Here is a 13585-nt window from a genome sequence, read left to right as displayed (position 1 = left end):
CTGTCCCTCAGACCATTGGAGGGCCATACTATAGTTTTAAAAAACTATGAACAAATTCCTATGCACACTGCACATATCTTATTTTGAAGTAAAAACACAAAACGGGAACTAATACAATATCTGTATTTGCATGTGGCCCGCGGGCCATAGTTTAAGGACCCCTGCCCCAGAGTGTGCATGACCTAAACTCTGAGGGACTCCGGTGAACCAGTCTCCAGCCCCACCTTTCTCTGATGTTCCAGTGAGCAAAAGGCAGCCTGACCTTCGGCCATGTCTTACTGATAACATTTCTAGTGAACCCAAGCAGCCCCACCTTGGTCCACTTCTTCCTGATAGCCTTTGTAGTGAACCCAAGGAACCCCACCTGGTCCACATCTTCCTGATTACGTTTCTAGTGACTCCATGCAGCCCAACCTCATCCATGTTTTCCTGATTATGTTTCTAGTGACCCCAAGGAGCCCCACCTAGGTCCATACTTTCCTGATTACGTTTCTAGTGACCCCAAGCAGCCCCGCCTAGGTCCACATCTTCCTGAGAACGTTTCCAATGACACCAAGCATCCCCGCCTGGGCTCTCCTGTTGCTTCATCTATCCTAAGCCCTTCCCTTATTTCACTACCCACAACTTTAATAAACAGTCTCACAATCACCTTGTGTTGTGAAATTGTTCCTGCTTGCAGTCAGCAACCCATACATTACTGGTGGGCCATAGGTTTATCCACTCCAGGCCTAATCCTCTTCCTGTGAAAAAAGTGTCCACTCAGGACTGAAAAGCCTGTGGAAGCAAGTTCTCCCCTGGAGGTTGGATTGTTTTCAGATCCAGCACAGCCACAGGAACTGGCTGCTAGTACTTGTTCAACTTGCTATTTTCCAGCATGTTCCTTGGGCCGTGATGTGGTAGGACCCATGTTTCTGAGCCCTTTGACCTGCCCACACCTGCAATCACCCACGTGTGACCACACAAATGCTTGCTCTGAAGCCTAATTTCTCTCCTGGAAAATGAAGTCCAGGTACATAAATTCAGGATCATATGACGATTTTAATCAGATTTGGTCCAAATGACCAAAAAACAGCACATGGGAACGAACATGAGAGTTTCATATTTTCATTTATGTAGTAAGAAGGTTTCATTAACAATGTTGAAAAATCAGTCTCCAAATAGTAAAAAGCTTAAGACTTAAATCTGGAAATCAGAAGGAAAACTTTTCATTACTTGCCCAAGTCCCCTTCCACCCTGGGATGGGGGCTGGGTCAGGTAGTGGACTGAGGCTTAGGAGTCTAGAGGGGCAAGAGGAGCACCGATTTTGGAGTAAAACCATTCACCACATGGCCCAGGGCTGAGGGAAGAACCTATCAAAGTGCAGCTGTGGTTTGTAACTGGGTCTGGATTTGGGTTGCATGTGAAGAGGAATTTGAAACAGTTTGTATCAGGAATTACCAACTGATGCACATTTCACATCCCATCAATCAGGCCTGCACAAAGACTCCTGCCTGCTTACATTCAGTGTGCTCAAAGCAGCCTGGAGCAGGAACTTCAGACAACCACGTGTGGGTCCTGAATTGTAAGAGTTGATTGGATACTTACTAAATTACTTAAGTTCATTGACATCATCACAGATGCCCCACAGCTACCACTAAAGACATTTAGAACTCGCGCGTGTACGCGCGCGTGCACGTGGGCGCGCGCGCACACACACACGTACACACACACATCATTTATGCAATGAACTATGGATCACGGCCTCTTCTGCCAGGTGTCAGTCCAAAAAGCACTTCCTTGGGGCACTCACCCACTCACTCACTCCTGAGATTATGTCAAGTCTCCTATTACCGACTCCCTTCGGGTCTCTACATGCACTTTAAAAAAGAGTTCAATACTTATTCCTTTCATGTCTGTCCCTTGCCCTCGACTAAACTGTCTCTTTGGCAGCTATGCATTCTGCTACCAGCACAGGTCCTTGCCAGAGCAGTTGCTCTCTGTTTATTGACATCAGCAGCAGCCGTATCCAGGAAGGAAGTGGAGGTGAACCGGATCCAATTTGAGAATGAAGGGTCTGGAAGACCAAATACCTAGCAGTGAATCTGATACAGGTGTGCAAGATCGTCACACTGACAACTGCCAAACATTGCGGAAATATATCTCAGAACTGGGGACCGTTCAGGGGAGGAGCCAGACACGACGCACTCTCCCAGGAGCCCTCTGGTTGAGAATCCTGCCGCTCCCTGGACTCTCTGGCCCCTCTTATGACTACAGCAGTGGAGGGAGCAGTGTGTGTGTGTGTGTGTGTGTGTGTGTGTGTGTGTCCTCCAAAAAAAGGAGGAAGTCAACAAAGCAGACAGGCAGACAGACGTGCCCTTCCCAAATTCTCAGTCCTCTGTCCTCTGTCCTCAAAATTGGCCTGCAGCCGCGGCTCTGACGAGGCGGTCCACACAACGCTGTGCTCTGAGAGGATGTGAGCCCAGAGAGGCAGGCCTGGATTTAATTCCCACTGGGCACCGCCTGGGAGGAGCTGAGGTGGATCATGGGAGAGGAGGGGCGGAGTTTCACACCTCCCTACCCCAGGTTATTCCTGCTTTGTCAGGCTGACTCCGCCCATTAGAAATTGTTCTCTTGACTTGACAGTCTATTGTAAAATGTCAAACACTGTAAGGCGAGAACGTAGGTATTTGGTTTTAGAAATTTACAGAGGCCCTGGCCGGTTTGTCTCAGTGGTTGAGGGTCCAACCATGAACGAAGACGTCACCAGGTCAATTCAGTCACATGACCAGGGTGCAGGCTCCATCCCCAGTAGTGGTTGTCCTCCAGGCAGCTGATCAATGATTCTCTCACCTTTGATGTTTGTAGCTTTCTCTCCCTCTCACTTCCTCTCTCTGAAATCAATTAAAACATTTTTTTGTAAAAAGAAAATAAAGTATGGATACATTCAAAGATTAAAAATGAAACTTAACTTACATTAATTACCTATGATTAAGAAGAAGAAGAGTAAACAGATCCTCACACCAAATATTTGTGTTTCCCATCATGGATGCGCAAAAGGAAAATCAAATGACAGCTGGAGGAAACCCTAGTCTACAGAGTCCATGACTGCTCACCGAGATTCCATTCAGTGGGTGGCTTCACATTTCAATGGTTAAACGCTTTTGCCAAATATTTTGGCAGAAAATTTGAAAACATCTTTAAAACATTTTCACTGAAAAACATTCTCGTGTGTGAAAGTACACACATGAAGCAAATAATTGGGAGCCAAACGCAATGTTTTCCCCATTGAAACGTGGTGGGACATTTTTGAGGTCGCCATTTGCATGTATTTTCTGTGTCCACTCTTAGAAGTGTCCATATAATCTGATTTGAAAATCAAACACCAAATCCCAAGTCTGATGAGCCCTGAATGCTACTCAAACTCGCCTGACCCAAGGATCTGCGCCATGCCCGCCCTCTGCACCAGCAAATCCGTGAGTGCCTCAACCCACGACGGCCCTGTCACCCACTTCCATGTCGCCTCTTTGAGGACGTTTCCACTGTCCGCGTTCAGCCCAGCAGACGTGGAGGCCCTTCCCGAGGTCCTGGACTCTCCAAACTACAGCGCATGGGGAGGGACTCAAGTCACAGAAGCCCAGCTTCCTAAGAAGGGGCCGGGTTGAGGCAGGACATTGGTGTCCAACGCTTATCCCAAGAGATCCCAAGTGAGGAAAAGATGCCCCAGAGCCTGGAGGGTCTGGAACCGCCCCGCTTGGATGGAGGAGTTGGTCTTTGGGCAGGAAAATAAAGCCCAGGACCCTGGACAGAGGCGATCAGTGTCCCAGAATCTTCTGCAGGTGGAGGAGTCACTGGAACCTGGCGCTTATCTGGAGAGGAAGCCTGAGCGCCACCTGCCCCCAGCGGCAGTGACCCGCGCGTGCGCACCACAGGTAGGGCGCCCTCCACACTCACTGCCAGAACAGAACATGGTCATTCAGGTGGGAAAGTGCCCACTTCCACACCCTCGCACATTCACCCTGTGGTTGCGGGCAAGTCCCTGCCCACCGCAGGCCAACCACCTGCAGCAGCACTTTGTCCTGAAAGGATGTGGAGTCCATGCACCAGGGTCCCATTTTGCCTCCGTTCCCCCAGACACAGTACCGAGCTGTGAGCAGGACTTCATCTGGGAGGAGCATCCGGGAGACACACAGAGCCTCTACCCTCCTGGTGGCTCCCTACACCTGCACCTGTAATTCATTCACCCCAGCGTCACACCTCTGGCTTCCTGCTAAACCGGGAACAACGGAGCACAGAACTCAGAGCGGAGGCCAGGTTGAGGGAAAGATCCATCGTGCTGTGCTTTGATGGAGGCCAACAGGAGAGTCTGTCTGAACACCTCTCAGGATGAGGGATGCTTGCTGAGGGGGCCCTGCACCCATGTCCCCTGAATCCTCATGGCACTCATCTCTGAGTGACCGCAGTTCTTCACCGGCTCTGTGAGAGGTGGAAGCTGAAGGCCAGGACTTTCCCCAATTTACAGTCACCACCCTCCCTGGGTTCCCAGACCCAGACCCCAGGGGGCCACGGGCCACCAAGCTGAGAACGTTCCTGTCTACTCCATCTGCCTGTACTGAGGATGAGGAGCTCCTGATCTGGCTGTACCAGCTGGGGCCCGATGCACTCACACACACAGGCTGACGTGAGCATGGTCTAATGCTATGTGACCAAGCAAAGGTTTCTAAGCAATTAAAATGATAATAAACACCAGAACCACAGGATTGATTCTAATTCCAGGGTGAATCTGGATTAGAAGGTAAAGGGCATAATGATATAGACGGTTGGGGGAGGATCAGGGTCAGTTATGGAAAGAAGGATAAGGTAAGGGGTCCAAGGGAAGGAACAGGGGTGGGACTCAGGCAGTGTAAACTTGGAGAGTGGAGGGACTGACAGAGGGGCACAGAGTGGGTAAGTGATAAATGGGGGATTGGAAGGTGGAGGTAGTCCTTGTGGACAAAGAGGCCATTTCCAGAAGACTTTCCTTTGTTTTGATGTACCAGGCTCTGTTTTATTTTTGTTGTTGAAAGTATTACACATGTTCCCCTTTCCCTCTCTTTGACCCCCTCCTCCCCACTTTCTTAAATCTGCCTTGGTATGTTTTTAGGAATAGTGTCTTCTGAGTATTGGGTCTGCTAAGTGGTGCTCTGGACTTGCTAAGAAGCTGATGATCAATCAGAGGCCCTGGAGTTGTCATTCTGACATCTTGGCAAGAACTCAAAGAAGCTGAGAATGGAGGGTGGACTCAATCGCTACAGACAAAACAGTCATAGAGAGAAGGGTAGATATGAGCCTGACTGGGTGTCCTATGTGATATGAAGCTGCGGCTGCTATACACCTCCTATTTATGCCTCTGAAAATGTGGATTGCATTTATTCTGTGTCTGTTTCAGCATGTAGGTTTGGCATGTATGATGTGTTTTGCCCCATTAGTGCACACATTGAAAGGAACTGCACCTGAGAAGCTATACTCAGTTCACTTCGTGAGCACCAGGTCCTGGTTTAAATGGTGAAATCCTGAACTTCTGTCTTGAGTTGTTACTGTTATTGTATTACACTTGGGAATTCCTTGGGAAGTGTCAGATTTGGGGGTATGTGGGAAGTGTGAATGTCTCTGGAGCCTGATGGTGGAACAGTACTAGTCTAAGATGACTTGTCATGTATCACAGGCAACATACGCTTTCCCTGGTGTAGTCTTCTCCACATAACTATGGCCGTCTCTCTCACTCATGTTTGAACAATAGGATATGTTGGGAGTCACACTGCATGACTTCTAGAGTTAGGTCCCATTACACCTTGCATCTTCTGCTTGAGTCTTTTCAAGGGTTCTCTGTGGCAGAAGCCAGTCCCAAACCCCTGAGATCTCTGTGATTTGAAGAGGTCTAAGACAACCATGAAGGTCATGTGAAGAGAGAAATAACCAGCCAGCCCCCAGCTGTGTCAGCCAGCCCAAGTGAAGTATCAGATATGAGGAAAGCTTCCATCAGAAAACTTCACTTCCCACTGCAATTTGATTAAGGCCAGATAATACGCTACCCATATAAGAGCAATAATCCTGCAAAACGGAGATAATAATAAATTATTGTTTTAAACCAATATGTTTTGGGGAGGTTTGTTATTCTGTAATGACTAAGTGAGACAACATCAAAACCAGAATCTTGTCGCTGCATCCGGGTGTATACATTGTTCTTGTTTTAATAACAATTTTTATCCTCCCTGGTCTAAAATGGTGACAATTATTATGAAACATGCCCCAGGCGTCTGCCCATATAAATTGGAAAAATCTTGCAATTGTTTGAATAATAGAAAAATCTTTGGGAAAAATTTTTTGGTTCTTCAAATAGTCCTTGGATTACAATTTTTTAAGTGCACCCTGGCTGGGGGCTCAGTTGATTGGAACATCATCCTGTACACCAAAAGGTTGCAGGCTCAGCTCCCAGTCAGAGCACATATGGGAGGCAACCAATTGATGTTTCTCTCTCTCTCTCTCTCTCCTCTTTCTCTCTCTCTCTCTGTCAAAATCAATAAAAATATATCCTCAGGTGAGGGTTAAAAGAAATTGTAAGTGCTGGCCTTGTCATTTTCTTTATTTTCCAGTGTATCTTACACAAAACCAGACAGTGTCAATATAAATTAAAAATTCTTAGCATAAAGGAACAATTAAGACTTTTCACCTGATTTTCCTCAAAATACAAAGTTCCTTCATCAAATCACCAATTATAGCACTAGAGAGAAGCCTAAAGTCTTAGTTTAGCTATGTGAAATTGGGGAACGATTTTGCTCCGGAGTTTCTAACATATCCTAAGCACTACATCATGAGAATATGGTTCCAATGTCTCTTCAGATATTTCATGAGCCTGATACTCACTCCTTGTATCAGAGAAATGTTTATCCACTTTGATACCCTGATTTCTCCCACAATATTGTCACACCCCTCTTGCTGATAACCACATACTCTATTTTCCCCTCTCTCATTTCCCTCTAAAGCAAGAAGCAAATCTTGTTATGTTTTCAGAAGTTTTAATGACCGAGTGTGGGGGAAGGGTGAGAACCCATGTTGTTAGTGAGCTCTGGGAACCACAGAGTCACTTAGGTGGAGGGATCTCCTTGACAACGGGGAGTCTGGTCACATCCTTCTCTAAGTGACAGTCACTGAGGTCAGGGAGATGTCTCTCCACACCTGGATCATCTTCACAGATGCTGGGTCAAGTCGATGGGGAAAAGTGTAACATTGGCGACCATTTACTGTTACCTGGAAGACAGTACGTGTCAGAAATATAGCATGCCACCAAACAAACTTGCCGTCTTCCTTTCCGTTTCTATCCTACACATGCACCATCCACCAGAAAGTCCTAGTCACACTCTAAAACCCAACACACCTGTTCTTTTTATAGCGTTCCTTTTGTGACGATTTCAGACAGTTATTCACCCTATTTCCTGAGATTCTCTCATTCTTCCACTTATGTTAGCACATTAGGTCGCAGTGTCTATGTCTGCCTGGGCTTCCCTCTGGCCAGGATCTGTTTCATGATTTGGGAGTCTGGGTCTTGCATAGAGTATCATAGGCTAATTCAGTGGTTCTCAACCTTGGCTGCACATTAGAATCACCTGGGAATCTTTTTTAAAATCCTGATTTCTGGGCCTCCTCCTCCGGAAATTCTATTTCTTTGTTATGGGGTGGGGCCACAACATTAGCAACGAAGAAACAGAATTTCCGGAGGAGGAGGCCCAGAAATCAGGATTTTAAAAAGTTTCCCAGGTGATTCTAATGTGCAGCCAAGGTTGAGAACCACTGGGCTAATTGGTCATTAAGTGTTTATTGAGTGCATTCGGTTTAGCTCTGCTAAATGTTACTGCTGTTTACTCCTGATGGGTGGTAAAAGTAAAGAATAAAACTCTTTTTTTCCTATTTTTTATAGCGCGAGGGTGGAAGGAAGGAGGAGAGAGAGAGAGAGAGAGAGAGAGAGAGAGAGAGAGAAAGAGAGAGAGAGAGAAATGTGAGATTCAATTGGTTGACTTCTCATTAGCCTTCTTGGGGCTGGGTTATTGAACCTGTAACCCAGATACGTGCCATTGACCAAGAATCTAACCTGAGACCCTCAGAGTGCAGGCCAATGCTTTAACCACTGAACCAAAACTTGAATGTTCCTGAAGGGAAGGAATAGTACATATGATTAAAATGAGGACATTTTTATTAAGCTTATAAAAATGGAACAATGCCTCACTTCAGTCACAGGCCATGAAATCTTTTTGCTTCTCCAATGATAGAAGGCTTAAACATACCCTTTATGGGTGTGGCTATGGAGAAATACTGAACTTTTTAGGTCTTAATTTTTCAAATTTAAAATGCATAGCCTTTTTGAACCAGTTATTCAATTCCTCTGAAATTATCCTCCTTTATAAGAATAGGGAGGTTAATAGTGACCAAAATTGATATAGAATGAAGCATCGTTCATAAGAGCAAAATATGGAAGCCCCCTAAATGTGCATGAATAAGAGCCAAGTTAAATTATTCTGACAATGCTTCTATTGAAATGTTATGTAAACATTAAATAATGTTGGGGCATCACAAATAGAATGATGTGAGTTTCTCTAACATACATTCTTTGACAACAAGTAAAATCTAGATATCAATGTGTGATTTCTAGAGTAACTTATAACCTCTTTGTTTAAACATGGAAGCATATAGAGATAAGTGATAGATAGATAGATAGATACATAGATACATAGATACATAGACTTGAACAAGCATATAGTATCTCTGGAAGGAGCATAAAGGAATTAGGAATTGTTGCTCTGGAGAGAGGGACTGGGTTTGGCAATGTAGGAAAGACTTAATTTTAGACTGATTATAATTAGTTATATGCACATTTTAACAATCTCCTACATGAAAACTGAAGGAATGAGAGCATAGGTAGAAACGATGGTTGTGAGTGAAGACAGGAACTTCTCCACCCTGGAGAATAAGGCATGTGGGCTGATCTTGACCTGCTTAGATTTGGAAAAGGACCTGAGCATGGCAGTACAAGCAGAGGGTGCTGTGTGATGAGAGAGGCAGGCGATGAACCACAAGTGACTCTGGGGGCCAGGCCAAGGAGAGCTGTGTGCTCCTGTGAGAGCCCTGAGAGCCACAGGATGGTAGTAGATGTTCCTGGCACACTCACCTGGTACTCCGTTGACAGCACCAAGATGCCCAGTTCAAAGGGTTGGCCATTCTCAAAGGAAATAACAGAGCTCCTCACTTCTTCATCCCAGTTCTCACCCTGACGGCTGTTCATCACCACATATCTGTCACATAACACTCGGAAATGGAAGGCAATGTGTGTGTTCACTTCAGTTTTAGTGTGGAAATCCACCTGCAGTTCTGGGTTCATGCTGAAGGCAAAGCAGGCAGCATGTTAAGTAGGACAGTAACTCATGGGGGACCACATTCAACACACATATCCACATCCTCCCCAACTCCTGCTGGAAGGAAGGCCTTGCTGGGTGAGACTGCAGTACGTGTTCCTATGGGGCTGCTTCAGCTTGTCCTGCCCAGGCTGGGGAGATGCCTCGTCTCTTAGCCCAGGACTCACACTGAGCAGCAGTCACTGGCCTGGGGCTACTTTTCTTGCCCTGGAAATACTGTGTCCTATTGATAACCAACCTCAGCTCCAATGCCTGAGTGACCCCAGCCCCCAGACTTCAACACTTGCCCACAGTCATGCACCTGTAGTTTTAATGCCTGACACCATATGGGTCTCAAGAACCTGCATCTGCATTGTGCTACCATTACAATAATTACAAACGTCAACCTCAGTCATGCATCAAGTGACCCCCAAAGCTCTAATAATCTCACTTCTCCTCCCCATGGGCTACAGATACTCACTTGAAAGGCATGACAAATGTCCCTTTGATTTTCACGAAAGAACCAACAGACAAGGATACATATTTTGTATATGGGACCTGCCATGGGAGACAAGAGTGGTTGAGAGGGGTAAGGCCAGGTGTCGTCTCCCATCCTGTAACAGTTCCCAGTGGCAAAGCAGGTTATACTTCGAAAGACATCCTCTCAGGACCCACTTCTTCCCACCTCACCACAGGCAGGTCTCTGTGTCTTTGAAGAAATGATACGGTTGAAGTTAACAGCAAGAGTTCTAAAGCCAGGTGGCCTGGATTCTAATGCGGATTCTGCCTCTTACAACCAATGAGAACTGAGTTCCATTGCTTGAATGCTCCCTGCTTCCATTTTCTCAGTACAAGAAGGATTATAAAAATTCATATTTCATAGGATGTTCTCAGGAATAGCTGAGCTAATACATGTAAAACCTTCAGCATGGTCACTGGCAGGTATAGGGTCTGACAGGGGTGACTTAGCAGAAGGGGAGGGCCCTTTCTCGGATACTACCCTCCCACCAGTTTTTATCTGAAACTGTGAAGATAAGACTTTAGAATGTAAAAGTATAAAATATAAAAATTCACTCCAATATAAGATAGTTGTTTAAAGGGCGAGGGAAATAATGGAAAAGGAGACTCCTGAGTGTGGCATGTATATGCATCAGAATTTTCAGGGGCAATGGTGTCATTTCATGAATATGCACAAGTTGCTGAGGAGAGTCAGTACCTGCACACAGGGTGGGAGACAGGAAAGGAATTAGATAGAATTACAGGTTGCTCCCTCATAACAACTGTAAGCTTTGTCTGGACTGAAGCTGGTTTTGTTCCTTCCATCATCAGGTGATCCATTCTCTGAAACCAATTCTCCCAATCACCTTCCCAGAGAGTCAGGATCTCCTACCATTTTTTTGTTAGGACAAAGGAAGGACTGGCTGGGGGAGGAGACCTGAGGCAGGAGCAGGGGTCACTGTGTGCTGATTCAGACAGGAGCTCCTATGCCCCACAGTCGGAGTTCTCTTTCCCCCAGCCTTCTTGAGAAGAGGCATCTGAGGACTGGCTCATTCTGCTCTCATTAATGCTCTGGAGGAGTCCTGGGAAACCCACTCTCCCCAAGACCTCCAGTTCTGCCCACCAGGAGCCACAATGATACACAGGAACAGAACCACAGCTGCTTAATCAGTCACTACTGTATATGGGAGAACCATCAGAAACAGACACAACTACACACATGTTCATAGTTCAACATGCAATCATAGATCATCATACACACACAGATACACAAAGACATGGAACTCACCGTCTCACACATACCTCTCAACACTAGTACTCACGATAACATGCATAGCTGTTCAACCACTGCCCCAGCTGCACTACACACACATACTCAGAGGCATGAAGACAAACGTGCAATGTCACCCCCTTGCACCCATGCTCACACTCCCTCATCCCAGTCAGCTGTTCACTTCCCACACAAAGTCACAGTGTTTCAATAGACTTCACCCTCTGTCAGATACCACCAAATGCTGACAGTAGCTACACTGGCCCATCCTCTCTCTTCCAAACATTCACAACCCCTAGTAAAACATTCCCAATACTTTCATCTCAGAAAATCTCAGACTGTTTCCTCCTTCCCTTACGGGACCTGGGATCACTGAAGGCTGTTCCTGTTCAACTCACCGGGATCGCTGCCATTGTTGTGCCTTCTGCTGGGAAGCTCTTCCGAACTGTGTCTGGTTGTGTGTGTGATGTCTGCAAGTGGCAGGTTATAAATGATTTATGGAAGCCCCGCCCTCTGGCTTCCTTTCAGTTTCTAAGTCTCTTCTAGACAGATCCCCAGCCGGTGAGAAGGTGTGGGGTATCATAAATAGAATCAATCACAACTTGTCCTTGAAAAGGACGTGTTGTGATACAATAGAAACGTCAGTGAGGAAACTGTGGGTGAGGAAAGATTAGCAGGAAAAATTCATGAATAAGGGTGATGGAATGATGGGTGAGTGGGTCTATAATCCAGCCTACGTGCCTCTCACCAAGTATTTATCCCTCAGAGTAGAACCCACCCAAAAGGTACCCATTTTTCTGACTTGATTAATGGCAAAGATTTGGTGGTCCCGGAGGTAAGGACTCCCTTCCAGAGGTCCTGGGAGGTCATAGGAATAGATCCTCAGCAGCCCTGGAGATAGAGATAAAGTCTTGTCTCAATTCTTTTCCACAGTAGGTCCCTTGGCTCTGTTAATGCCAACAGTGTTTTAGCCTTTTTGTTTCACGCTCTTGGTGAACTTCCAACATACCTCAATCAAGATTGGACATTTAAGATGAAAAATTCTTTGTAATAATAACACTTGAATAAGTATGATTTAATCATGATGACCTATTCATAAATTATAGCAACCCAATTAATGACACGTCTTAGAGTCATTTAAAAAAGTTAAATGAAACAATAAAAACTAGTTAAATCAGAATGTTTTCAACATTAAGATTTCCAAGTGGAACATAATGAACAAAATAAACTGATGAACAAAATAGAAACAGAGGCATGGATACATGGAACAGACTAACACTTGCCAGAAGGAGTAGATGAAAGAAGGTGAAGGGATTAGCCAAAGAACATAGATGCATAACCCATAGACACAGACAGCAGTGTGGTGATGGCAAGAGCAAAGGGAGGCCAAGGGCTGGGTTCCAGTGGGCAACTGGAACATTCCCCCAGAGCAGGGGTCCTCAAACTTTTTAAACAGGGGGCCAGTTCACTGTCCCTCAGACCATTGGAGGGCCATACTATAGTTTTAAAAAACTATGAACAAATTCCTATGCACACTGCACATATCTTATTTTGAAGTAAAAACACAAAACGGGAACTAATACAATATCTGTATTTGCATGTGGCCCGCGGGCCATAGTTTAAGGACCCCTGCCCCAGAGTGTGCATGACCTAAACTCTGAGGGACTCCGGTGAACCAGTCTCCAGCCCCACCTTTCTCTGATGTTCCAGTGAGCAAAAGGCAGCCTGACCTTCGGCCATGTCTTACTGATAACATTTCTAGTGAACCCAAGCAGCCCCACCTTGGTCCACTTCTTCCTGATAGCCTTTGTAGTGAACCCAAGGAACCCCACCTGGTCCACATCTTCCTGATTACGTTTCTAGTGACTCCATGCAGCCCAACCTCATCCATGTTTTCCTGATTATGTTTCTAGTGACCCCAAGGAGCCCCACCTAGGTCCATACTTTCCTGATTACGTTTCTAGTGACCCCAAGCAGCCCCGCCTAGGTCCACATCTTCCTGAGAACGTTTCCAATGACACCAAGCATCCCCGCCTGGGCTCTCCTGTTGCTTCATCTATCCTAAGCCCTTCCCTTATTTCACTACCCACAACTTTAATAAACAGTCTCACAATCACCTTGTGTTGTGAAATTGTTCCTGCTTGCAGTCAGCAACCCATACATTACTGGTGGGCCATAGGTTTATCCACTCCAGGCCTAATCCTCTTCCTGTGAAAAAAGTGTCCACTCAGGACTGAAAAGCCTGTGGAAGCAAGTTCTCCCCTGGAGGTTGGATTGTTTTCAGATCCAGCACAGCCACAGGAACTGGCTGCTAGTACTTGTTCAACTTGCTATTTTCCAGCATGTTCCTTGGGCCGTGATGTGGTAGGACCCATGTTTCTGAGCCCTTTGACCTGCCCACACCTGCAATCACCCACGT

At 45.9% G+C, this 13585-nt stretch overlaps 1 protein-coding gene across 1 annotated transcript; it reads right to left on the bottom strand.

Moving 5' to 3' along the window:
- Window positions 1-7011: 7011 nt before the first annotated feature.
- Window positions 7012-11666, bottom strand: LOC138999914 (galectin-10-like). Its single transcript, XM_070402133.1, has 4 exons — window positions 11565-11666; window positions 9880-9956; window positions 9176-9386; window positions 7012-7263 (listed from the first exon to the last, which is right to left on the bottom strand). The coding sequence occupies exons 1-4, from the start codon at window positions 11577-11579 to the stop codon at window positions 7150-7152; spliced, it is 417 nt and encodes a 138-aa protein (XP_070258234.1). The 5' UTR covers window positions 11580-11666; the 3' UTR covers window positions 7012-7149.
- Between the last annotated feature and the right edge of the window lie 1919 nt (window positions 11667-13585).

This window comes from Myotis yumanensis, unplaced genomic scaffold (genome assembly GCF_028538775.1).
Source record: "Myotis yumanensis isolate MYYU_CA2020_CCGP unplaced genomic scaffold, mMyoYum1.0.hap1 SCAF_23, whole genome shotgun sequence".
Taxonomy (NCBI): Eukaryota; Metazoa; Chordata; class Mammalia; order Chiroptera; family Vespertilionidae; genus Myotis; species Myotis yumanensis.
The sequence above is the reverse complement of the archived record's forward strand: the minus strand, read 5'-3'. Positions and strand labels throughout refer to the sequence as shown.